We start from the raw sequence: 27,500 nt of genomic DNA on the forward strand, positions 1-27,500 counted from the left end.
GAGTAGAATGAAAGTGAATCAAGACAGGAAGAACATCGGAGCCCTGGACGAGTGCCTGGCTGTATACTCACCCTCACAGAAGAGAGATACGTCCGCATACTGCTGAGAGTTGAGGACCGCCTCCAGCACCCCGAGGAGGTTGTGCTGGTGGTTGTTCCAGCGCAGACAGTAGTGCTGCTGAGGCCCGTAGCTGCTGCTCATCCCGGAACCGGCCAGACCTGCAACACACAAAGTTACACCTTAGCAAACATCTTACTACAACAATGATCAACAACGCAACATAAAACACTAACATACGCGGTTACAAGAAAATGCGCTTTTTACGGCCATTAACATAAGTGGAGGAGGATGAAGAAGGAAAATATAAGATCAAATAGATAAATAAATAAGATAGGAAATAATTAAATGAATGAATCAGTCAGTCAATCAATAAAATAAAATAAAATATCTGTTGTGGTAGAGGCAGACCTAGAACCGAACAACATCAATAACAACAACAATAAAACAACAACAAAACCAATAACAACTTAAAATCATACAATATTGTTCCTGTAAAGAGATCATAGGAAGAGGCCGATTCTTTTTCTCGTTAAATATCCCTCCGCTTTGTTTATTCTCTCCTATTTTTTTCATTTTCATAATTTCCTCCTCTTACCCCCCCTCCCCTCTCTCTCTCTCTCTCTCTCTCTCTCTCTCTCTCTCTCTCTCTCTCTCTCTCTCTCTCTCTCTCTCTCTCTCTCTCTCTCTCTCTCTCTCTCTCTCTCTCTCTCTCTCTCTCTCTCTCTCTCTCTCTCAAAGCTGCATATGGAAGTTTTGCTCAAGTATTTAAAGTCGAGGGTACACCAGCGCAAATAAGCCCCGTGTGTGTACTGTTACTTGTCACGCTCGGAATGATTCAGCCTTTTGATCGGCGCTACGCCTCAGGTCGGGGCCCTTGGACTCAACCGACTCACAGCAACCATTTCCAAAGGTCAAAAAGGAGATCAGTCGGGTCCTAATGAGTTTTTTTTTTAGGTTCATGGTACAGAAGAAGAGTCAGCCTACCACCAGGGTCATAAAACTACCCCTGAAAAAGTTCCAAACTCCTACAAAAGCCTTGCCAAATATGTTTAAGAATACGACCCTAGTCTCCTCGGCGGGATGCAGCGCCCCGTCAACGTCCAACAAACACGTGCTGCAGGGGCGGCCAAAGGGGATTAATAGTGTTGCACGTGTGATTTATGGGCTCTCTGCGACACACACACACACACACACACACACACAAACACACGCACGGGGTTCACCCTTCGCCCAACAGCACTTCTTCAGGATAAGCCGCTCCGCTCTCCTCCTGCACCATTCAAGCAACGAGACAGATGGTGCAGTGATAGCGGCTTGCTGAGTGACAACACGCTCCAAGATTATTACGCCATTAGTTGTGTGTAAGCGTTTCCTTCACCTACATTAGCAACAGAAGAATTTTGCCGACACCCCATTGGACGTGTCTCAAAATGGATGTTTCAGGAAATAGTGAAAAAAAATGTCACTTTGTCTGATTTGCCTGGAGAATAGTTACATAAATGAGTTTCTCGCTTTTATTACTAGGAGAAACGTCACGTAATGTTCACAACGAGGGAGGTTAATTCCTGAAGCCTCGTCCTGGTAGAGGCGCCTCGCGACGACCGGCCTCCGTCACGACACAAAGGAAAGGAAAAAAAGAAAAGAAAAAGAGATAAAGAAAACGGGAGAAAGAAAAGAAAAAAAACAAGAGAGAAATGAATAAATGAATAACACCACTGTGAAATGTAGTAAAAATCGAACTGACAAATAAACATGAACGAAACTCTCTCTCTCTCTCTCTCTCTCTCTCTCTCTCTCTCTCTCTCTCTCTCTCTCTCTCTCTCTCTCTCTCTCTCTCTCTCTCTCTCTCTCTCACACACACACACACGGGCCGGGCCTTTCTCCCTTTATCCTATACACACGCCACCCTTCCAGCCTCCCCTCCCCCCCTTTCTCTCCCCACCGGCCTCTCATTCACGTTGCAAGTTGCAAGGGCGGTAAAAAAATGTTGACCGCCTTTATGGAGCTATTTTGTGGCTCGTGGTTTCGTCTCTTTTTCTGTGCCTGTGTCGACGTGTGTCAGTTGTGGTGACCGCTGCCCGACTCCACCGTGCCGGGATAAACCTCGCATGCTTCTTTTTTCTTCCTGTCTATGGGCCCGAGCTCCTCTTGCGGCTGGGAGGGAGGGAAGGAGGGAGGGAAGAACTTTTCACAGGCAAAATTTTAGTGCGAGGAGCTTGGGAGTTCGTGGGAGGGAGGGAGGGAGAGAGGAAGGTAACTTTTCACAGGCAAATTTTTAGTGCGAGGAGCTTGGGAGTTCGTGGTAGGGAGAAAAGGAGGGAGGAACTTTTTCACAGGCATAATTTTACTGCGAGGAGTCTTGAGGTTCGTGGGACGGCAGGCAGCAGCAGAACGCTCCACATCCACCATACGAGGCTATCCAAGAGGCCTTTCTGAGGAGACTTCGCTCAGGATAGTTACTAACGAATGGAGAGACAAACAAGACGGAACAAACCTTCACGACTGATCTGCTCTCAATAAATACTAAATTGATACCCGTCTTCTCATAGATCTCTAGGCTGGTATTATAAGACACTTTCGCTTCTCACATCAGCTATTTCTAAAGGTCAAAGGGGGGATCAATCAGGTTCTAATAAGTTTTTTTTTAGGCTCAGGGTACAGAAGAAGGGTCAAACTACCACCAGGGTCATAAAACTACCCCTGGAAATGCTCACAACTCCTACGAAAGCCTCTTCAATTATGTGTTCTTAGGGGGAGATATATCTTTTAATACGACCCCGATAGTTGCGACCAAGGTTTAGAATATGAGCTTTACTTCTCTACAGCTTAATTACGGCAACACCAAGCGACGGGGCAGCGGCAGAAAGCACGCAAAATAGAGCCTGACAATAGTAAGTGGCTGATTGGATTTAATGGTCGAGGTATAATTTAAAGAGCCGTGAAGATGCACAGGTGAAGAGGCTGTCAAGGTGTGAGTGTAGATAACTGTGGATGTTGATGGCAGAGACGAAGAAGATAGGGCAAAGCTGAAGGATCAAGAGACAGTGTGTGGAGGGTGGAGGGGGATCTGCGGATGAGGGTGTGTGGATGAGGGTATAAGGATGAGGGTGTAAGGATGAGGATGTGCAGATGAGGGTGTGTGGATGACGGTATAAGGATGAGGGTGTAAGGATGAGGATGTGAGGATGAATATGTGAAGTTGAGGGTGTGTGGTTGAGAATGTGCGGATGAGCATGAAGATGAGTGTAAGGATGAGGATGAGGATGTGTGGATGAGTGTAAGGATGAGGAAATGAGGACGCAGGTGTGTGGATGAGGATGAAAATAAATGAGTGAGTGTAAGAATGAAGATGAGGGAGAATAAGGAGTGTTTAAGGACGTGAAGATGATGAGGTTAGGTGAGGATGAGTATGAAGATGATGCAGGATGAGGCTGTGAGGACGTGAGGAAAATGATGAAGTTAGGTGAAGATGATGACATGAAGATGAGGCAGGATGAGTCTGTGAGGACATGAAGAAGATAAAGTTAGGTGAAGAGGAGGAGGATGAAGGTGAGGGAGGATGAGGCTGTGAGGACATGAAGAAGATAAAGTTAGGTGAAGAGGAGGAGGATGAAGGTGAGGGAGGATGAGGCTGTGAGGACATGAAGAAGATAAAGTTAGGTGAAGAGGATGAGTATGAAGATGAGGCAGGATGAGGCTGAGGATGGAGAGGAAAAGGAGACCGGGGCAGAGGGAGAGGAAGGAAGGGCAGTAAAGGCAAGAAAGAAGCCGACCACTATCGTTACGGCGCCTTTTTCCTCGTGGACATAAAAGTCACTCAGAAACACATTAAATATCGCCGCGGCCGTTTCACACACTCTCCGGGCATCATTAGGACACGACGAGACACATCCGAGCGTTGGCGTCAGGCTTAGATGCATTTATTTCTTATTTTTGATTGGTGTGACTTTTTTTTTTTTGGTGTGTGTGTGTGTGTGTGTGTGTGTGTGTGTATGTACGGGCGCTTCTTGAAATACCATGAATTTGATAGGCGGTGCTATAGCGTACCACACTGATTGAAGCACTTTAGTTCTTCAAATTACAGAGCTTGATGTAAATTGTATGACTTCTCTCTCTCTCTCTCTCTTTAAAAAAAAACGAGTAAGTGGTTACATTTAATGTAGTAGAGGATAAAAAATCGAAAGCCCGCAATATTTCCGCGAGACATGTTTGTACACAACGGAGTTCATATACAAGTCGTGCGGTGCCTTGAATGGAGAGCTTTGAAAAGTCTAAATATTTTTCAACCTCCTGGCTTTGTGAGTTTAGGCGGCCTTGTTTGCGACAGCAGCTGGCCAACTTATGCCATTCCTGTGGTCGCTTGCAAGACACCTTCACCGCCGCTGCCCCCTCAATAGAATTTCTTCATCTGTTGGTCATAGACTTAGCCATCGCCACACAGTTTATTTCCTATATGTCAGAGGGGGAAAATACAGTTGCGAATTAAGGGCAAATCAATCAGATTTAGTAATATAAAGTGGAAAATATGAAAAGAAATATTTGCATTAGTTTTGGTAGTCATCTCTAACTTTGTTACTAAAAGAGCTGGAGACGGCAACCCAGGCTGCCCCCTTGCACGCCCCACCGCAGCGGTCCCGCCCTGAGGCAGCCCCGGGCCACAGCAAGGGGTGGGGGGGTCGCGTGGCTCTTCATCCTGGCCTTCCCTCCGCCAATGGCCGACCCTCTGCCTCACACCCCCTACGTTTTTTGCAGCTTCCCGTCCTCCCTCTGGCTTGTGTACCATTCATTGCAAAGGTTGCCCGGAACGCCAGCGGTCGTGCTCAGCGGCCCCAGCGGCTGAGGCGCCAACAGGACTGACGACATGCAGCCTTTTGACTGGCTACTCCCAGGCCTCAAACGTCACGCTTCAATGAACCAATAAGCAGGCTACGAAACATCATCAGTTTGATGTTAATAGTACAGTACAATGGTACTGTTGACAATCACTACAAACTACGCTCTCTCTCTCTCTCTCTCTCTCTCTCTCTCTCTCTCTCTCTCTCTCTCTCTCTCTCTTGTATGATTGTTTTCGGCCCTTGTCGAGTGGCTGAAGAACTTAATCTGGGATTGTACTCAAGGTGTTTGGAGCATCGCGGAGTGGCAGACACCAAGGAGTCGTTACTATGACGATGCACAACACACCTCCTCAAGAAAGCTTATAGGCACTAAAGACCTTCCTGTAAATCGATAATATAGTATATATGTATATATATATATATATATATATATATAGATATATATATATATATATATATATATATATATATATATATATATATATATATATATATATATATATATATATATTGACGACAGCAGCGGCAGTAGCTTGTTTGACACAAAGGACGATGTCGTGGGACCTAAGCCTGCGGCTACTATATTTGAACGAGAAATAACGCTTTCATGTTACCTTTGCAAAGCTGCACACCATCTCGCTTCTTCCCTCGGATATATAGGCATTTAAGTTTTAATTGCATCATCATCATCCTCATCATCAACAGCAGGTCTGTGTGTGTTACTGATGGTAAAGACACCACAAGACTGCCGGGCAGGTGGGTGGCGATCCCCCCAGGCGAGGCCTCAGCTGAGCTTCCTTGTCCTTCTGAGGCTTCCATCACAGGCCAGCGACGGGCGGCGACGCCCCCGTCACGCCTCCCTTTACACCTGCTGACTCGACCCGCGGCACACTTCCCCGCTCACCTTGCTCTACATCGCTGACGTGACGTCGGCGATGAGCTAAATGATTTTTTCTTCTGTCTGCCTTTTATATTCTTTGAGCAGCTTTCCCGACAACCCGCCCTTCGTTCAATCATAGACTTTTTTTTCTCCTTACGCAGTCCTGCCCCCCAGCCTAACGTTCTACATCCATCCTCTCTTCGTGTGCCTCGAACACGTGGCAACTATATGCTTTTCAGCCATCGGCAGCTGGAGGGGCGGAGAGACGGAGGCATGGAGCAGCGTTACTCACTATTACTATTCCCTTCCCCTCACCCCGCCCGGCCGTACAGCGTCTGCAGGTTCTCGGAAGTGGCGTGGGGAACAGCGGGGGTCGCGGCTGATGTACGGCGGGATCATACCGGGCCACGTGAGGCACCAACACCAATTTTGATCATTATAGGCTTGGTTGGCGGGTGCACGAGGTAGGGGGAAGGTGAGGGCGGGGTTGGGGGGATGGGGGGCGGTGAATGGAGTGTGCGGGGGAAGGGAGATCACGCGAGGGTAGGCACAGATAATGGTCGCCAACAAACTGGTTTTCTTTGACGCCTGAACGCCCGGAAGACTTTTGTCGGATGAAAAGACGCCACTGAGCAGCTTGATTCTTGATTCCTGAGACTCGTCCTTGAGCGGCCACACAGATGCTGCCGCAGCCGCCGAGGGAGAACCAACCACAAGGACGCAAGGTGGTGATGGTGGTGGTGGCGGTGGTGTGTCATAGTAAGGGCGCCGATGTGGGTCCTGGGGCTCCACGATTCAGGCACAAACAAAAGTAAAGGTGACACGAGAAAGCAAGGTGGTGGTGGTGGTGGTGGCGGCGGTGGGCGTCTGTCTCTCTTAGTAAGGGCGTCACGGTGTGCATTGCCTTGTGGCTTAGAGGAGGAAAGGGCAGGAATGTGGTGCTGGGCGTGCAGGTGGTGGTGGTGGTGGTGGCGGCGGGCGTCTGGCTGTCTTAGTAAGGGCGTCACGGTGTGCATTGTTCTTGTGGCTTAGAGGAGGAAATGGCCGGAATGTGGTGGTAGGCGTGCAGGTGGTGGTGGTGGACTTGATAAGGGCATTGTGTCTGTCTAGATAAGGGCATTGTTGTAGCTCATTGGGCTCAACACGTGACGTTTATGACATCTACACAGGTAACAATGCATGGAGGTGTGCATGTCGAGCTGGCCAGGTATATACAGGTACAGGTAATACAGGTACGGATGGCAACTCTACCTGAGAACAATATAAGGAAAGGTGTTCGTGTCATCTGTGAGCAATGTGGGACTTGAATATTACTCTTTCCCTCCCCTCCCTCAGACCCTCCCTCCCTTCCTGGCTCCCTCATTTCACCCCCTCCTTCCCTCTCCCTTCTTCCCTCCCTCGTTTCACCCCCTCCTTCCCTCTCCCTTCTTCCCTCCCTCGTTTCACCCCCTCCTTCCCTCTCCCTTCTTTCCACCCTCGTTTCACCCCATCCTTCCCTCTCCCTTCTTTCCACCCTCATTTCACCCCCCTCCTTCCTTCCCTTTCCCTTCCTCGGTGTCAGTATCCGTCACCTCATACTTCTTCTTTTTTCTTTGTTTCCCTTGAGTCAATGTGCCCCTATCACCTACACCTCTTCCTTTCTCTCTCCCCAGTACACTTTCTTCTGCCCCGGTCCCTCTTCCTCCCTCTCCTCCTACATACTTCTTTCTCGTGGACTGTTTCTTGTTTGCCCTTTAACTCCCCCCCCCTCCCCCTTCCCCCCCTCCCCCTCCTACACAGTGATAAGAACGTTTGCAGTGGTAACCGGAAGTACAATACAGGAGGAAGATAAGGTGAGGAAGAGAAGTGGAGAAGAGGTGCAAAGGAAGAAGAAAACAGAGGGAGGATTGAAGGGGAGGAAGACAGGGATGTAGGGAGGGTAATACAGGGTGAGTAAGAGGGACGAGGACAGTTGCTAGGGAGAGAAAAGAAACGAGGGAGTGAAAAGGAAGAAATGGTTGTAGGGAGAATGGGACTGGGTGAGAATGGGAGACAAATTTGCTGGGGAGGGAGAATGGGGAGTAGGGAGAGAGAGAGAGAGAGAGAGAGAGAGAGAGAGAGAGAGAGAGAGAGAGAGAGAGAGAGAGAGAGAGAGAGAGAGAGAGAGAAGGGTGTGAAAGAGGAAAGAAAGGGTGCGAGGGAGGAAATGGAAATGGAAATGGTGCTAGAGGGAAGAAGGGCTGCGGGGGGGGGGGGGGGGGGGCAGAGGGGAAGGGGGGGGGCTGGACAGAAGGGATGAGGGGAAGGGAGAAGAGGGTGAAGGTGAGGGAGGGAGATGTATGTGAGGGAGAGAAAGAGGGAGATAAAGGGAAAAGGAGGAAAGGGTGAGGGGAAGGGAGGAAGAAGTATATGAGGGAGAGAAAGGGAAACGAAGGGAAAGGGAGGAAAGGGAAAGGGGAAGGGCGTAAGAGGTATATGGTGTAGAAAAAGGGAGATAAAGGGAAAGGGAGGAAAGGGTTAAAGGGAGGAAGAAGACGTAAAGGAGGGAGAGAGGGAGGGAGGAAAGGCTGAAAGGAGGGAAAGGGAAAGGAAGAAGCATATGCGGGAGGGAGGAAGATAAAGGGAGAGGAGGGGAAAGGGAGGAAAGGATGAGGGGAATGGAGGAAGAGAGGAGAGAGGAGGGGAAGGAAGGAAAAGAGAAAGGGAGAGGAGGGGAAAGGGAGGAAAGGATGAGGGGAATGGAGGAAGAGAGAAAGGGAGGAGAGGGAGGGGGAGACAGGGAGTGGAGGGGAGAGGGAGGAAAGGAGAAAGGGAGAGGAGGGGAAAGGGAGGAAAGGGTATGGGGAGAGGAGGGGAAGGGAGGAAGAGAGAAAGGGAGAGGAGGGGAAAGGGAGGAAAGGGTATGGGGAGAGGGAGGAAGAAGTATATGAGGAAGAGAGGGAGGGGAGAAAGGGAGAGGAGGGGAAAGGGAGGAAAGGGTATGGGGAGAGGGAGGAAGAAGTATATGAGGAAGAGAGGGAGGGGAGAAAGGGAGAGGAGAGGAGGGGAAGGAAAGGAAATGGGCGGATACATCAAAGTCTCTCCCCTTCCCCCCCTCCCCCCTCCCCCCCCTCCTTCCCTTCCTTCACCGCCTCCACGGCAAAAACGAGGGGCAAAAAACCTAGCTGGCCCACAACACGGGTCATAATTATCAAGAACGACAGTTTCTCATGATACTCAGCGTTTCTCCTTCCCTCCCTTCCCTTCCTTTCCTCTTCCCTCCCTCCCTTCCTTCTCTCTCTCTCTCTCTCTCTCTCTCTCTCTCTCTCTCTCTCTCTCTCTCCTATCTTCTTTTCTTTTTTTATCTTTTTACTCTCCTTTTCCTCGTCTATTTTTCTCTCCCTTCATTTTCTATCGTTTCCTTTCTTTTTTTTTATAGCTTTTGTCTTCTTTTCCTCCTCTATTTTTCTCTCCTTTCTCTTTTCTCCCCCCCCCACTTTTTTTTTCCTTAGCTTTTGCCTCGCCTTTTCCTCATATATTTTTCTCTCCTTTCGCTTTTCTCTCCTTTCTTTCTCTTTTTTTTATAGCTTTTAACTCCTTTTTCTCCTCTATTGTTCTCTCCTTTCTCTTTTCTCCCCCTCTTTTTTTTTCCTCGCCTCTTATTTGAACATGATTTGAGGCGATTTAGTAAGGCTTCGTTGTTCTTCTTGGTTCAGGATCTGTTTACCTCACGCTAATTGAAATATATATAATTAATTAACTTCGTTCGTCTACCTGCCCGGCTTCTCACCTGGTATTCTTATTAGTTTGTTATACTTTACAGCTTATTTTGGGAAACGTATATTTGAATCTAGTCTACTGTACCACCTCGCCTGTCTTGTGTCTTCATTGCAAATTGTACGAGAGAAAAACAGAGAAATATATTATGTGTTTTTTTATACTTTAAGTCACAACTCCTCCCTCTCTGTCCTCGCCTTCATATCTATCTTCATTTTTCATTCCTTTCTGTAGACCATTTTCAACTTTTCACTTTTTACATCTCCAACTTTTTACTACTTTTTATCGTCTAAGGACTTAAAGGTATCGTTCAATCATCATGGCAGCCCGTAATTCCTTTCTTATACTCTCTTCTGCTCTTCCTCGCCTTCCTGCCTCTCTTTTCACCTGTATTCCTAACGTTTTCTTCTATACTCTCTTCATTCTACCCTCCTCCTCTACTCTCTTCTGCTCTTCCTCGCCTTCCTGCCTCTCTTTTCACCTGTATTCCTAACGTTTCCTTCTATACTCTCTTCATCTCTCTTCATTCTAGCTTCCTCCTCTATTCTCTTCTGCTCTTCCTCGCCTTCCTGCCTCTCTTTTCACCTGTATTCCTAACGTTTCCTTCTATACTCTCTTCACCTCTCTTTATTTTACCCTCATACATCTTCCCCTCACCCCTGTTTCCCTTATATCCTTCCTCATCCATACCCTCTTCCTAGATCTGTACGTTCCTTTCCCTTCCTTCTATTACTGTGCATTTCTCCTCTTCGTCCTTCCCTTTCTCTCATCCCCTCCCTTCTATTCCTGTTCCCCTCTCTTCGTTTAGCTTTACACTCCTTCCCCTCATCCCCACACTTCCCCTTTTCTTCTAGCCTTACTTCCCTTCCCCTCATTCTTCATAGTTTCCCTCACTCCCCTCCCACCTCCCTCAACCTCCTCTCTACATCTGTATTTCCAAAACTTCATACTGTTCCTGTCTATTTCACCTCCTCGTCTAGCCTTACACCTCTTCCCCTCACCCTTCACAGTTTCCCTCACTCCCCACACACCTTCCTCAACCTCCCCTCTCTACCTGTATCCCCAACCCTTTTTTCTTTCATTCCTATACATTTCCCCTCTTTGTCTAGCCCCTTCCCCTCAACCCCCTTCCTTGCCCTCTCTTTCCACCTCTATTTCTAACCCTACTTTCTATTCCTGTAACTTTCCCCTCCCCCCTCCCCTCCTCCCCCTTCCTCCCAACCCTTCCCCTCACCTCCCCTTCCTTTCTCTTTCTTTCAGCCTCTATTCCTAACCCTACCTTCTATTCCTGTAACTTTCCCCTCACTCCTTTCCCTCCTCCCCCTTCTCCCACCCCTCCCCCTCCCCCCTACAGGCACCGGTGGCTAAAGTTATAAAGTCTGTAATGAGAGGCTTCGGTGCAGAGGGGAAAGGGACAGGGAGGAGGGGAAAGGGGGGGAGCAGAAAGGGGAGAGGCCTGAGGTGTTTCCCCTTCCTCATCGCCCCTCCCCTCCCTTCCCCCTCCCCAGCTCCGTTCGGTTCCCCTCTCCCTCCGTTTACGTGTGGTCAACGAACCTTTTTTTTTTATTCCCATTATCAATATTTAAGTCTCCCTTTTACAGCAACAGTGTCTGGGTGTGAACAAGAGCACGCCGCCGCCGCCGCCGCTGCTTGCGTGTGTGTGTGTGTGTGTGTGTGTGTGTGTGTGTGTGTGTGTGTGCGTGTGTGTGTGTGTTTTATAAGAAAGGGAAATGCTAACCGGTTTTTTTTTACTTCATATCTAAGACTGAAGACTGTTACAAATACCTTCGGCTGTCTTTATGTCTGTCTGTTTGCTTGTATGAGTAAACACAACCATCTATACTTTGCTAATCCTTCAGCCACACACACACACACACACACACACACACACACACACAGCCTAGACACATCGAGCGCCACAACAACATCATAGGCACACAGGTCTGGCCGCGCGCGCCCATCCCTCGTCCAGCCTTCGCCCCCCCGCCGCTGAGTTATGAAATGGCCATTACGGCACGAAGCCAGGTGAGTAACACACGAGAGACTGTTAATTAGTCCGCGGCAGCCGGGCGATGGTCAATACACGCGACAACACCGCCTCCATGCCTTCCTCGGCCCGCGGCAACAGACCGAGGGACAGACGGGAGGGATACACGTAGGGGAAACAGAGAGGCAGGGGAGGCAAGGAAGGCCAGACTGATCTACGAGGTGACGGGAATGTCTCAACTAGGCTGCCAACAGGACAAGCCAGAGAGGGAGGCAACGGGAAAACACAGGGAAACAGTGAGGAAACAAAACCACAGGGAAACAGAGAGAATAAGGGAAGGTAAAGAAGGGAGGCAACAGAGAAGGAGGAAATAAAGTTAATAGAAAAAAACCACAGGGAAACAAAGAGAGGAAACAAAACCACAGGGAAACAGAGAGAGAAAGGGAAGGTAAAGAAGGGAAGCAACAGAGAAGGAGGAAAGAACGTTAATAGAAAAAAAACACAGGGAAACAAAGAGAGGAAACAAAACCACAGGGAAACAGAGAGAGAGAAAGGGAAGGTAAAGAAGGGAAGCAACAGAGAGGAAGGAAAATAAAATCAACAGAAAAAAAACGGAGGGAAATTAGGGAGGGGAGGTAAGAGAGGGTGCCAACAGAGGAGGAAACAGGCAAGCAACAGAAAAAAACACAGGAAAACAGAGAGGGAGAGAAAAGAAGAGAGGGGGACAACAGAGAAGTAGGAAAAAAAAGAGACAACAGATTAACTCAGGAAAACAGAGAGGAAGGGGAGATAAGGGAGGGAGGTAACAGAGAGGGAGGAAACAGGAAGGGAGGAAACAGAGAGACAGACAACAGATTAACTCAGGAAAACAGAGAGGAAGGGGAGGTAGGGGAGGGAGGTAACAGAGGGAGGAAACAGGAGGGGAGGAAACAGAGAGACAGACAACAGATTAACTCAGGAAAACAGAGAGGAAGGGGAGGTAAGGGAGGGAGGTAACAGAGAGGGAGGAAACAGGAGGGGAGGAAACAGAGAGGCAGGCAACGGGAAAACACAGGGAAACAGAGAGGGAGGTAAGGGAGGGAGGTAACAGAGAGGGAGGAAACAGGAGGGGAGGAAACAGAGAGGCAGGCAACGGGAAAACACAGGAAAACAGAAAGGGAGGGGAGATAAGGGAGGGAGGGAAAAAAAGAGGCAGGCAACATAAAAACAGGAAAACGGAGGGAAGGGGCGGTAAGGGAGAGAGGCAACAGAGAGGGAGGAAAAAGAGAGGATAAGAACGGGAAAAAACTCAGGGAAAGAGAGAGGAAGGTAAAGTAAATAATGGAGGCAAAAGAGATGAGTTAGGCAGGAGAAAGGAAGGAAACAGAGATGAAAGAGAGAAAGAGATAGAAAACAGAAAAGACAGGGAACAGGGAGGAAGGGGAGGTAAAGGTAGACAAAAAAAGGTAAAAAAGCAGCAAAAATGGAGGAAACAGAAATGAATGGAAGAGAGAAAGGGAGAAAGCAGAGCAACGGAGCGACGGAGGGAAACAGAATGAGGGGAGGAGGCAGGCGCAAGGGGGGACCTAACATACCGGGTTGATGTGTCCACGAGGCTACCACCAGAATCAGGTATATGGCCTCGTGGGGCGGGGAAGTATTGGCCCTGGACCTTTCCTCTTCTGATTTATGGAGTGGTAACGAGGGTCCTCAGACAGCCGGCCAGCCAGACGCGACAAAGTGGATCTGGCGTCTAATTCGCTGTTTATCACCTCGGCCTCTGCGTGTGGGATGGGCGGGGGATATCTGGCTACTGTTATTACCGCTGTCTCTAAGAATACATAGTCATCCCACTCTCGGCTCCGATATTGAAGCAGCTCGCGCATGTCGTCACACGGTTCCGCTGCAAGGATTCGACCTCCGGGTTACTTGGTTTCGCTACCTTTGACTTAACGTTCTATTTGTCACACATGAGTTTGGTTTTCTGTGTAAGGAGCCTAGAGTTCAATCTCAAGACTCATAGATTGGAACCATGTGACGTCATTCTGCGCGTGGGGTGACTGTGTATTCTTAGACTGTGGTCATTATTTGAACTGGCGACGCCTAAGAAGGTTACAGGTCCTTATACTCAAACGCTGTCGGCTCTCACTTCAACTATTTCAAAAGGTTATCACAACAACTATTTCATAAAGCCTAAAAGGAGATAAGTCGGGCTCTCATAAGTTTTGTTTTAAATTCATGGTGCAGGTGCCTTGTCAAACTATCACTAGGCTCATAAAATTACCCATGGAAGTACCCACAACCTCTACGAAAGCCTTATCAAATGTGGGTGTGTAAGCCCCAAAATGTTTTAGAATATGGGCCAGTACTGAGTTACGAGACACCCAAACTAGCGAGCGGAAGTAAAATGGTCTTTGATGTGTGTTGTTTCATTAATTTATCATATATATATAGCATGTAGGTGACGCATAAAACACTGAGGTATGGGACAGCCAGGCCAGCACCTCGAAGTAATACGGTCCCTTGATTATTATTTATTCGCAATGGAATGGTTATGTGGCTTAGTAAGGAATCTGTGTTGTAAGCCATGACCGAAATTAGACACAATTGAAGACCGTGTTTCTACCTGCCTCGCAAACACTGTGGCCAACATGAGGACTTTTCTTCTGGTGTCCCATTACTTTTCTTTTTATTCTGTATTTTCAGCGACCGTGCAGCTAAACCCACAGCCTTGAAACAGTTATTAGACTAGATAAACACACAAATACAGATAAACAGACGATAGATAGATAGGTAGGTAGATGGACAGATACAGTGTGTGTGTGTGTGTGTGTGTGTGTGTGTGTGTGTGTGTCGGTCTGCTTGTGTGAGTGTGTGTCTCTGCCAGTATCTGTGTATGTGTCTGTCTGTTCGTCTATCTGTCTGTCAGCCTGCCGATCCAGCCCCACACAACCTGAAGCACAAGGCGTAGCGAAGACAATCGGGTACTCAAGTCTGAGGGAAACCTTCAAGCCAGAAACACCGTCACCGTCACCGCCTCCTCGGGTTGAGAAACGTTAGTCATTACGGCAAGCGAGGCGTTTCAGACCACTTCCCAGCCGCAAATGACCTCCAGCATAGGCCTAGTGTGGTTACTTGTGACACGCAAAAGGAAATATACGAACCGAGAGGCTTAGGAGGTTTACCATCATCAGCAGGATAGACATACTCTTTGCGAGGGGAGGTCGGAGGTAAAGCCACGCCGCAAGGGAGTATCAGAGCCTCAAGTGAGATAAAATCAAGAGTTTATAAGGAAGAGGCCCCTGGAAGTCACCTCAAGTCCTTTGTGTAAGAGCACGTCGTTAGTCGGCATGTAACAATAGCAAGGACTCGGGCCGGGGAACATACTGTGTCGTAGCCTTCTGACGCGTATATGAAACCATGACACCATAACACTATATAAGATGTCTGTATAGGCCTCCATAAAACAGACATCCGCGTATCTGGGCTCCGTGAGGTGACACTCATAAAAACGACAAACACAGAGCACGGAGAAAGGAGCGGCAAAAACACAAGGAGCAGCAGGGCCGTGAGGAAGCATAAGGCAGGTCGAGGGAACGGGGGTGACGCAGTAGCAGTGGGGGCGGAGGCGGCGGCGGCGGCCAAAATGCATGCCAGCCCTACATATTGATCCCGGCCCGTCGCCTCCCTCCCTGCTGTCCATGCAAGACCCGCTCACACTAAGGAGAGAAGAGGGCGAGGGGAGAAAGAGGAGGAAGGAGGGGACGTGGCCTATACAGAGGTGCCAGAAGTACGGAAGGACTGTTTACATCGCGAGGCTAAGGGGTAATGAATGAGTGAGTGTCGGGGTGAGGGTGTGAGGTTGTCTTGCTACGGTGCTGCTGCGGCTCTGAAGTGGCGGTGGTGGTGGGCGCGTGAGCATAGCGATAAGGTGATAGCAGAAGGGCTGATAACACACTTCCCCTTCGCTCTCTCAGTCCGGCAGAACGAAGCATTTGCCATAAAGTCCTATATTATGGAACGGGTGAGTTTGGAAGAGTAGCAGTATGTACATCTATAGTTCTTTTATATACCAATTATTCCTCCCTCTCTTTTTCCTTCGGGTTGCAACTGGTGGCAAAGTTTGTAGTAGAGGAGTTATTTATTCATTATTGTGCGTGGCGCCGCGAAAGAATATGAAAGAACTAACGCTAGAACGATTGCATAACTTCCAGAGAGAGAGAGAGAGAGAGAGAGAGAGAGAGAGAGAGAGAGAGAGAGGGAATGCGTGTCGGCGTATAAATGTCTAGACGTGCGTGCGTGTAAGTGTATGGACAAGTGCGTGTGTGCGTGTGTGATGTGCGGTATCAACTATTGAGAAAAGCACGCGGACCAGCAACTTAAGTGCCTGCTGCTGCAACTATAAAACCGTGACTGCTGAAACAAGGGGAGTATACAGAGGTAAAGGAATAGAGTGCGTCGAGGTGAGTGGGAGTGAGAGTAGAAGTGGGAGGGGGGGAGAAGTACCAAGACCCTCCCCTAGCACCACTACACCCACACCACCACAAGCGCCACCCACCACCAGTAGAAAATCCCGCCCCCCGTACCCTGTGACTTCTGAGCGGGGCCGCCACTCCCTTATTCCTGGGGGCCGCTGATTTTAAGAGCTTCCCAGGTAAGGCTTAATGTCGTCACCCGTTGGTTACGTTATAGAGGGGAGGAGGAGGAGCTTCTGAGACGAGTGCTCCTCCGATTTCTGGTTCATGGGCGCATTCCTCGACGTTATGTAAATGGAAAGCAATTATCACACACACACACACACACACACACACACACACACACACACACACACACACACACACACACGTACGTTCAAGTATACATTGCAATAATTAACCTGATCCTCTTTCTCAACAAATATATCACGTACAATCATACAGTCTCCAGGTTGTCATCTCTACCCACGCACAGTCACCCAGTCATCATGTACAGTCACCCCCATCACCCACGTACAGTCACTCACCCACTCACAGTCATCCAGTCAATATGTACAGTCATTCCCACCAACGTACACTCATCCAGCCATCATATACAGTCATCTCCACTCACGTACAGTCACCCAAGCCTACAGTCAGTCACGTAGTATCATCCAGTCACCATGTTCAATCAGTCTTCCTGTCCAATACACATGCACTCATTCATTCTGGCCATCGCTGCACGTGCGGGCGAGCGATTATTCAGTCTGTGACACGAACTTATACCCGTCTACCCTGCCGGATGTGTTATCAAAGCCTGATTAGATGGAGCAACGGGTTATGGGGTAAGGGATGCGTCGCTGGTGCGTGCCGGGGGTAATGGGTGCTTACTTTATTACGTGTTGGGTGACATGTATAAATGAAACGGGGATGTGACTGAATGTATGAAAAATGAAGCAGTTATATTTACCTGGCGTCGGATTAGGGTAGTTTTGTGCGACATTATAATTTATATGCTTTTAAAAGTTAACTTGGATGTAATAGTAATATAGAAAGTACGAGAGTAAAAGAAACAGACAAAAAGGTGGAGTTGTGACTGAATCAATAAATAAAAGGAGCGTTTAAGGCTATATGGCGCGAAATTAAGGTGTTTTTGATTTTAGTGGAATCTGCAAGCTCTTAAAAGGTACTCGGAACTAATATAGAAAGAGGGACAAAAGCAGAAACTGACAAGCATGTGGAGAATGAATGAATGAATGAATGGATGAATGCATGAATGGATGAACTATGGAGCAGCTAAGGCTATATGGCGTCGAATTAGGGTGTTTTTGATGTTCATAGAATTCATATGCTTTTAATACATATTCGGAAGTGGTATCGAAAGAACGATGGAAGTAGAAACGGACGAAAAGAATGGGGATGAGATTGACTGAAAGAAAAATTTACAGTTAAGATGGTATGGCGTGCGATTTTTGGCAGTTTTGTGCGCTACATGAAGAATTTACCAGCTTTTAATAGGGATTTGAAATATTACAGTAAGAACGACGAAAGTACGAGGCAAAAAACGGACAAAAAAGACTAAGGGAGGAGGTGTGAGTCGGGTGGTGTACCGTTTATGTGGATGGAGGATGAGCATGTATGGAGGTGGTGGTGACGGTGGTGAATGCTTTTGTATACGTGCGTGAAGGTGTGTGTGAATGTGCGAGGTGATGAGTGTACGTGGCGATTTTTTTTTTTTTTTACAGCAAAGGAGACAGCACAAGGGCACAACAAAGGAAACAATAAAAAATAAAAAAGCCCGCTACTCGATGACGATATACATGAGGCGGATAAAGAGTGTGAACGGCCTTGTAGTATTGTGTGAACGGTGTGCTATGATAATCAGGGTGCCATACGCATACCATACAGAGGTGTGGCGGGTTGTGGTGGCAACGGGGGACCTATACAGTCTGCGTCACACCCCTTCGTCACCCCCCACCCTCACCCCTCCAGACCCATATACTTTATTCTGTGCCACCCCTTCCCCCCTCCCCTCATGCTACAATTCTCAACCATTTGCATGCAAGATTACAGAGGTGCCCCTGATGACTACGGAGGAGGAGGAATAGGAGGAGGAGGAGGAGGAGGGGGCTTGTGTTCACCTCTGTTCCACCACAAGTGTTATTTTCTTTATATGTTCCCGGATTAATTAATGTTAGGCAGCCTGTCTGTCCGGATATATAAAAAAATAAAAAAAATCACACCTAACCTTAACTCGGGCGCGTTCCCCTCGTCTACCCCTCCTCCCCACCGCCGGCCCCCCACACAGGTATTATGAGTGGTTCGACTGGTTCTGCGATATCGGTGTGGTTCTATAGTGTGTGTGTGTGTGTGTGTGTGTGTGTAAGTACAGCACACCTACACCATCAACGAAATCATAACGTTACTGAATAATTCGCTTCGTCGTCCGTAATCGCTTCAGTATCCACCAAACACACTCTTTTTTTCCTTTCCAAACCCGCAGCGTCTCCTCAGCCTTTGAACACCGTAAAATCCTAACACGGACGCTTCTTTATTTCCCTTTCACATATACACGAATCGGAGTGGAGAAAGTTCATTGGGTCAGTTTCACCGCAAAATGTCTATTCGCGTTACTCTTCCTTTCTTCGTCTTCATCTCCCCCAGAAGTCACTTACACAGGAACCCGCTGCCCCTCCTTGTGTCATATCTACGCGCTACTCTCCTCAATCCAGTTTATAATTACTTGTTACGGACCCCTTCATCACACGGTGGCAGAGTGTACATTCTTACTGACAATGTGTGCAAATGAACCTTAAGGAGACTGAGCCCGATATTATAAAACACTTTTGCTTCTCACATCAGCTACTTCTAAAGGTCAAAGAGGGGAGCAATCGGGTTCTCATGAGTGTTTCTTTAGGTTCACGGCACAGAAGAAGAGTCAAACTACCACCAGGGTCATAAAACTACTCCTGGAAATGCCCCAAACTCCTACGAAAGCCTTGTCAAATATGTGTACTTGGGCGATGAAATGTTTAGTAATACGGCCCTGAGAGTGAAGGAAGAATTGGCGATGAGGTAATCAGTACAGTAATAATTGATTGGTTGAGTTGACAAAGAGGAGGATGAAGTAAAACCGAGAAAAACACAGCCACGACCTTTCTGCTTACCCACCCACCCACACTCACGTATATAAGAATAGGTAGGGCTCGTGTGTGTGTGTGGGGTGGGGAGCACGGTGATGACTGGGCACACACACACACACACACACACACACACACACATACACATATATCCTTTCTTCCCTTTCCCATTCTCTCGTCTCCTTTTCTCCCCTATACATTTCCCTTTTCTTTCCCCTCTCTCTTTCATTTCCTTCTCTTCCTTTTTCCTTATCTTCCATTCCTTCTTTCCCTCCCCGTGCCTTTCCTCTTCCCCATTCCTTTCTCTCTCTCTTCACACACGGGTTCTGCTGGAAAAGTTGAATCACACTCCCTCTCGGCCATCCATGTTCGGCGTCTTCCCTTTGTGTTTCCCATTGTCCAGCGCTCTTCTTTCTCTCCAGCAGTCAAGGATATTGATCTCTGCAGTTTTTCTTTCGCCCTACTTGTCAGGCCTACAGGATCAGTGCCCTGGTATACTCCCTCGGTCTCCACACTGGCCTCCGGCGGTCAATACAGCCTTGACGGAAAAAAAAAATCCAGCCTAGCGTACAGATTGCAATTTCTTTAGAGTGGAAATTCAATTCGGGTGAGGATGATCTCGCGTGGTAAGATAACAGCTTTTTTTGTGGCTCCTGGGTGTCTAGTTTGAAGGGCATCTCGGAGCCTGCCTCAAGGGTACTATGGGCAGGAGGGGCCTAGGCACTGTTGGTCGTACTCCCACAGGAGCTCAACGCGAGGCGGCAGGGATAGGAGGGAAGGAAAAAAAATTGTGTGCCACGCTGTCCGATAACTGGGCCTGCTCAGTGTAGGCCCACACAAAGTTCCTGGAAGCCCACCCTCCATCGCTCCCTGCATCCCCCCCACCCCCGCCCCCGCCCCCGCCCGTGTGGTGAGTTGCCAGGCGTTGCTTTCCCTGCCACGCCCTTGAAGATTACTCACTCGAAGCCTTGTTTTTGAGTAACCCGTAAGAGAGTCATTTATAGAGTAAGCAAGTCCGTCTCGTGCTCCTCGTCAGGCCCTGAGGTCACGCTGGGAGCACGGTGAGGTCGGGCGGGTGGTAGGTGGGCGGCGGGCTGGAGCATACGCTGCGTGTGGGGACGGAGGAGGAGGCCGGCGCACACGCATCTCTTGCACCGCCGGCCCGTCACCGTCATGCAAACCCACAAGTATGCGTAACGTTTGTGTGTCTCCCCGTGCATGGTGGTGGACGATGGCTTGTATCGGGTTTAATCGGGTTGATATCGGGTTTGTATCGGGTTAAATCTGGTTGATATCGGGTTTAATCGGGATAAATCGGGTCTATATTTTGTTTCATCGGATTGACTTGGATTTCATATTGTTTAATCGGGTCAATACCTTGTTTAATCGGGTTTATTTGGAGTTAATATCGCTTAATCCGGTTGATATCGGGTTTGTTAAACAGATCCCCAACCGCTTGGATATGGTGGTTTCAGTGGACTGGAGTCAAATCTAGAGAAAAGGCGAAGAGAGACTCTGGGCTGATCTATATTAGGATTTTTGGCGGCCAAGAGTATTAGTTTTGATATGATGTTCCTGCCCCATACAGTAGATAAATACAGAAATAGATAGAGGGACAGATACACAGATAGAAAGACAGACAGCTAGATAGAAAGATAGACCTATAATAGATAGATAGATAGATAGATAGATAGTGCGTGATTGAGAGAGAGAGAGAGAGAGAGAGAGAGAGAGAGAGAGAGAGAGAGAGAGAGAGAGAGAGAGGCGTCGTTGCGTAATACAAGACAAGGTTAATAAGCGCTGACTCCGGCCCGACAGAGGTGTGGCCGCGGGAGACGCCACAAGGCCTAGGCGTGAACCAGACCGCTTCTATTTTCCCCGGACAAGGCTACGGAACTAATTCTAGCCGCGTACCTCACTAACTAAAGTGATTCTGAGGTTTGAGGTCCACATTATCAAACTCTTCGAAAGACATAATCCATCTATTTAACCCGGTAGCAGCGACGGGACAAATTTGTGGCTTTACCGTGTACCAGCGACGGGCCAAATTTTTGCCATGATATAAACCCCCCAAAATAGATGATGTATAAGCTGATCACATAAGCGTTGATATATATTATGAAATGGTTTGCGTGAGTGATGATTTTTTTCTTATTGTTCTCGCTTAGAGGGGCCTTTAAGAAACATGATCCCCGCAGCTACCGGGTTAAAAAGGCTCTCGCAGAAGTTGTCAGGGGTTTCCATGGGTGCTTTCATGACCCTGGAGGTAGTTTTGCAAGGCTTTCGCTCCGTGAATGGGGAGAACATTCTCGACAACTCGACGTAGCTCCTCTCTCCATGGCCTTGAAAACGTCCGTAACAAGAGTCCCAAACGCTTGATAACATGAGTGTGAGTCTCTGAATAGGAAGCCGTTTAAGATAACCAGTTTATGTAAATGAGAGACTCCGGCTACTTTCCACACGTTCTTACCACATGGAGAAGGAAAACCTCCATAGGTATAGACGAAAGAAGGCGAGATAATTCAAAGTCTAAGATAAACCAGCGCGGTGTTGAGGGCGCCAGCTTGTGTCAATGGGAACATCCGGTAACTCTCCACACGTTTTTATCACAGAGGGAAAAACGCCGCAGATAGATAAAAAAGAGCAGATAAGTATAAGTCTAATGATAAATACGAACTAGTGTATCAATGAGAAAATCCGGGTTAACACAGAGAGAGAAAAAAAAAAACCCGCCATAGATAGATGAAACAGAGAAGATGATTTAAAAGTCTAATGATAAACCCGCGCGGTGTTGCATATAGTGATAATGACATAGAGTAAGATATGTCAGGCCGTCTTTCTGGACCCCGGTTATTCCCCTAATCGATGGCACGTCTTTGGTGGCACCTGTGAAAAAGTTTGTTTATGTATTCTGTTGCTTGGCTACACGCCGCCGCCGCCCCTACAATACACCTACACTCACTCTCGCCTTCTGTGTACACGCTTATCCTTCTTTACTTCCCCCCTTCACTATACTAGAGCTCCATGAATGCAATCTCTTTTTAACGACCAACACAATCTCGGCTACGGGCTGGCATTACACTGGCAGGGATATATACAGTACTAATGCAAGGAAAATCCACCGGTCTTTACGTTTCGCATAAAATTATAGGTTAGTGGCAGCGTCTCGAGAAAATTATACATCTCAGACCTTCAATCTCCCTATTTTTTTTTCTTCCGCGGTGGACGCTGAGCACCGGCAGGATCGTTGGTGCAGGTGTACGCTTAGGGCCTAGGTGCCGCCTGACGCAGTGTATAGTTGTCTCTTAAACTTTCCCATCAGTCCCTATGGTAACGTCCGATTCAGTATTTGGAGGTAGAGGACGCGTAAATGGGGCTAACTTTCACAATATTCCCTTGAGTGGCCAGACAGGCGTTACCATGGAGTCGCCACGAGCCTTGGGTGTCAGTGAGTCAAGTGTGTGTGTGTGTGTGTGTGTGTGTGTGTGTGTGGTGCCCGCGAACTCCCGTGCACTCGTCACCACCGCCGCCGCCGCCGCCGTCACTACCGTCAAGGGAGTCGGGGTGGGTGGGTGGGGTGGGGGGTGGGGGGGGGGAACCGCGCCGCCGGGGGTGACTCATGCAACCCTACCCTCTTTTTATGGCTTTATGTTATTTATGTTGTGGAAGGGACTCGAAGAGGGGCGGGTGACGTGGAGGAGCGGAGTGTGGTGGAAGGGCGTGGCAGGGAGGGGACAGGCAAGCAGGCGCCCTTCTCTCCACTTGCTTGTTATTTAGGAGGAAGGGACTGGAAGAGGGAACAGGGAGGCTGAGGAAATGGAGTGGATTGGATGAAGGACTTGACAGGGAGAAGACAGACAAGCAGGAGATCTTGTTTCAAAGTGCTTGGTATTTATGTGAAAGGGAGTGGAATGGAAAAGGACAGGGAGGCAGGGAGCTTGAGGAAGTGGAGTGGAGTGGACAAGAAGGAGGTCCTGTTTCCACGTGTTTGGTATTTAGGTGGGAGTGGAGGACGGGACAGGAGGCAGGGAGATTGAGGAAGTGGAGTGGGGTGGAGTGGATGAATGCCTTAAGAGGGAGAGGACAGTTAAGCAGGTGGTCTTCTCTCCACGTGTTATCTACGTTGTGGGACTGGAAGGCAGGGAGGATGAGGAGGTGGAGCGGATGGATACAGAACTTGGCGGGAAAATACAAACAGGCATGGCAGTCTTTCTTCCATAATGCTTTACTGTTATATCTGATTGCCATACCGTAGAGCGTTATTTATAGCGGAAAACTTGCTCTACTAGTCATCTTCAGCGTCTTATTCCATTCGAAGCTAGTTTTTGTAAGGTGAAATGGGTCCTCTGTGTGTGTGTGTGTGTGTGTGTGTGTGTGTGTGTGTGTGTGTGTGTGTGTGTGTGTGTGTGTGTGTGTGAAACATCTGCACACCAACACCAACATCTGACTGGCATTAGCAAAATTAGTATGTAGTTTAATGACTTGCATTCCGCATTTTTTTCTTTCAGTGCTGTAATAAAATATCCCATAAAACAATCGCGAGCACTCCTCTCTAAGATACATTTAAACGCTTCATCCCACACGTCTGTCAGTGGACCCTCTGGCATTGAAACGGGTGTGCAGTTAAATCGCCACTTCTTTCCTCTGGTTGAACAAAGAGGGGAGAACTTAAGTGGAATCCTGAACAAAAGTACCGAGAGACAGCACACACACACACACACACACACACACACACACACACACACACACACACACACACACACACACACACACACACAGGAATGACCTCTACTTTGATACAGTCTGTCGGAATAACTCTCCTTAAGATGAGTCTGAAGGCGGCAGCAAAGTATCAAGCGAAGGAAACAGGGCCAAAGGGAAACTGTCTAAGCTTCCTCCTGTCCAAAATTTGAGGTTCTTGACGAGAGGGAAGCAGATCACCTCATTCAGGGTATTGCATTCAGTTTACTTATTTTGTTTTATCAGTTCAGTTTTAGCTCTATTTTAGTTTCTCTTTAATGTTTGGAAATGTATTCTTGATCTCTGAATCCTCTCTTGGGAAAACTGCCTAAAAAGTGTTGCCAGTGACATACGCAAAATGATGAGTAGCACATAAATCATAACACCAATAATAGACAAATACTCCTTATCGTTTCCAGACCAATAACTCACACAGAAAGATCAAAGCAAAGCAATCACCCCGGGCAGTACCGCACGCCGCGGCCCTGACACCTCCTGTGATTCATGAGTCCTTGTTGCCCGCCAGTACACGACGAGGCGCAGCAAGGAGAATAAGAATAAGAATAAGAAGAAGAAGAAGAAGATGAAGAAGAAGAAGAAGAAGAAAAAGAAGAGGAAGAAGAAAAAAAGTAGAAGTAGAAAAAGAAGAAGAAGAAGAAGAAGAAGAAGAAGAAGAAGAAGAAGAAGAAGAAGAAGAAGAAGAAGAAGAAAAAGAAGAAGAAGAAGAAGTAGTAGTAGAAAAAGAAGAAGAAGAAGAAGAAGAAGAAGAAGAAGAAGAAGATAAACAACAACAACAACAACAACAACAACAACAACAACAACAGACAAACAGAGGCACGCGAGATGCTAGGTATTGGTGATGGCGGTGGTGGTGGTGAATGTAATGGTTTTGGTGGTGTTGCTATGTTGTTGGTGATACTGGTGGTAGTGGTGGTGGTGGGTGGTGGTAGTGGTGAGCGAGATTATAATATTGGTGAGAGTGGTGGTGAGTGAGATGGAGCATGGTGGTGGTGGTGGTGGTGGTAAACCAGGTATTATTGTTGTTGTTGGTGGTGGTGAGATGATGATGATGATGATGATGATGATGATGATGATGATTCTGTTGTTGTTGATGGTGGTGATATTGGTGTTGTTGTTATTGTTATTGTTGCTGTTGTTGTTATTGGTGGTGGTGATGATGTTGTTATTGGTGTTGTTGGTGGTGGCGGTGGTGTTATGCACAACAGCCAACGGACGACGGCGATAACATCCACAAAGTCGTTATAAGCATCCGTCCCTGCCCTTCTACATCCCTTTCGAGTCAACATGTTACATAATGTATAGACGTAAGAGTGGAAATACCTCTATTCAACGCAAAGTTAATATTCCGTATATATATATATATATATATATATATATATATATATATATATATATATATATATATATATATATATATATATATATATATATATATATATATATATATATATATATATATATATATATATATATATATATATATATATATTACGTCTTAACCTGTAGCGCCAGTAGGCTTTCTTCACGGGCCTGGTGGTCGGGCCAAGCCCGATCACGGAAATATTCTTTAGACCCGCATTCTTTTATTTTTCTTTTACCATTTTTTAATACCATAAGAAGCAGACAATATATATATATATATATATATATATATATATATATATATATATATATATATATATATATATATATATATATATATATATATTTATATATATACAGGAATCCACCTTACCTTCGCAGTATTCTAAATAAATCCTAGCAAAAGTCATCTCTATTGGTTAAAATTGGTATATAGTGCTGTCAAATGTTAGGAAAAGTACTCTTCTACTTTAGACTTTCCTTGGTTGCAGGGAGAGTTACAAAAAATACGAATCCCTCCCTCGCAGCATTCTTTATGAACCTTAGCAAAATTTATCTCTATTGATTAAAAATATAGGGTTGTTAAATAAATGCCAGCGAATGTACTCTTCTTCTTCTTCCTTTGCATAGCTTTGTTGGCTGCAGGGACGAAGCTCACACCAACCAACCAACCACCATATGCAGGGACGGTTTGGGCTCCTCCGTCAAGGGCTGGTGGACGCGAGGGAGAGGGGGTGAAGGAGGGGTGAGGGGGAGGAGGGGGAGGGATGAAGGCCGCAGGGTCTCCAGCAGGCTAGCAAAGGAGCGGAGGTTAGGTAGCCGGGTGAGTAGTAGTTATGCGGTGTTGCTGAGATGTGTGTGTGTGTGTGTGTGTGTGTGTGTGTGTGTGTGTGTGTGTGTGTGTGTGTGTGTGTGAGTGAGACAAACAGACATACGAACAAACGACAACAAAAACATCTATACCAATCCCCACCCCCTTAACCATCATCAACAACAAAACAAAAAAACAAAAACAAAGATGCCCGCTGAGGTATATACCCAGCCTTTATTTAGCTCGGGAGGGAGGGAGGGAGAGAGAGGAGGGAGGGAGGATGCGGAAGGCGGTACGGGTAGGTTGGTAGGTAGATAGGTAGGAACATGGGTAGGCGGGCAACAGGAGGGTAGGAGGAGCAAGGGGCTATAGGTGATTAGGTAGGTAGGTGGGTTACATGAGTAGGTGGGAGGCTACGTGGATGGGAGAGGGTGTGTAGGGGGGTAGGTGGGAGGGGTGGGCTAGAAGGTGGACGGGTGGGTATCTATAAGGATGGGTTAGTGGGTTATATGAGGAGGAGGACTGGGCGCAAGAGGAGGTAAACCGCGGACAAAGGACAACGGTTTACATGCATTCTCCATTGCGCCACGCGGGTATAGGGATCATTCTCTCTCCTCTAAGTTGCGGACAATCGAAGTATGTTTAACTCCTTCCTTAATGCACTCCCCATTGCGCCATGCGTTTTTTTTTCTTTTTACAGCAAAGGAGACAGCACAAGGGCACACAAAAAAGGAAACAATAAAAAAAAGCCCGCAACTCGCTGTTCCTGATCATTACGGGTTTATAGGGATCATTCTCTCTCCTCTAAGTTACGGACAATCGAAGTATGTTTAACGCCTTCCTTAATGCATTCTTCTTTGCGCCACGCGGGCTTAGGGATCATTCTCTCTCCTCTAAGTTACGGACAATCAAAGTATGTTTAACTCCTTCCTTAATGCATTCTCCTTTATGCCACCCTTTAAGTTACGTATAGTCGAGGTTTATTCAAGTCCTCCCCTAAAAGAGCCTACAATCGGTACTCAGACGCTGCCGCATCTCACACCAACTTCCAAAACGCCGAAAAAGAGAATAATCGGGCTCTCAGCAGTGTTTTTTTTATACTTTCATGATACAGAAGCCTTGTCAAACTACAACCATAAGACTACCCCTGGAAATGCCCCCAAACTCCTACGAAACCCTTGTCAAATGTATGTGCTTGGCCGCCGAAACGTTTAAGAGTATGGTCCTATAAAACGTTTCGGGGGGAGAGTGCGGACGGGGACATGAGGGAAGGAGTGAGATACCAGCGTCGTCTTGATGAGGGTGATAGTAATGTGTAAGGTGGAAGGAGGGGGAGAGGAGGGGCGTGCCATGGTGTGATGTGATTTACGGGTTTATTGTCCCGCTGAAGAAACACACACACACACACACACACACACTGGATGAGGGGAAAGGGGACCATATAGGGAGGAGGTGGAGCAAAGGTTGTGAGAGAGAGAGAGAGAGAGAGAGAGAGA

General features: G+C 47.5%; 1 protein-coding gene across 8 annotated transcripts in view; it reads right to left on the reverse strand.

Annotated features, from left to right (window-relative positions):
* The window catches only part of LOC127006629 (protein abrupt-like), a 199,913-nt gene that overhangs the window by 8,415 nt on the left and 163,998 nt on the right, over positions 1–27,500 (reverse strand). For all 8 annotated transcript variants that reach the window (XM_050876752.1, XM_050876761.1, XM_050876770.1 and 5 more), the window contains one exon: positions 72–218. In XM_050876752.1, the coding sequence (XP_050732709.1) occupies positions 72–218 (147 nt within the window). The remainder of the gene's footprint in view (positions 1–71; positions 219–27,500) is intronic.

The sequence above is a fragment of the Eriocheir sinensis genome, chromosome 3 (genome assembly GCF_024679095.1).
Source record: "Eriocheir sinensis breed Jianghai 21 chromosome 3, ASM2467909v1, whole genome shotgun sequence".
Lineage (NCBI taxonomy): Eukaryota > Metazoa > Arthropoda > Malacostraca > Decapoda > Varunidae > Eriocheir > Eriocheir sinensis.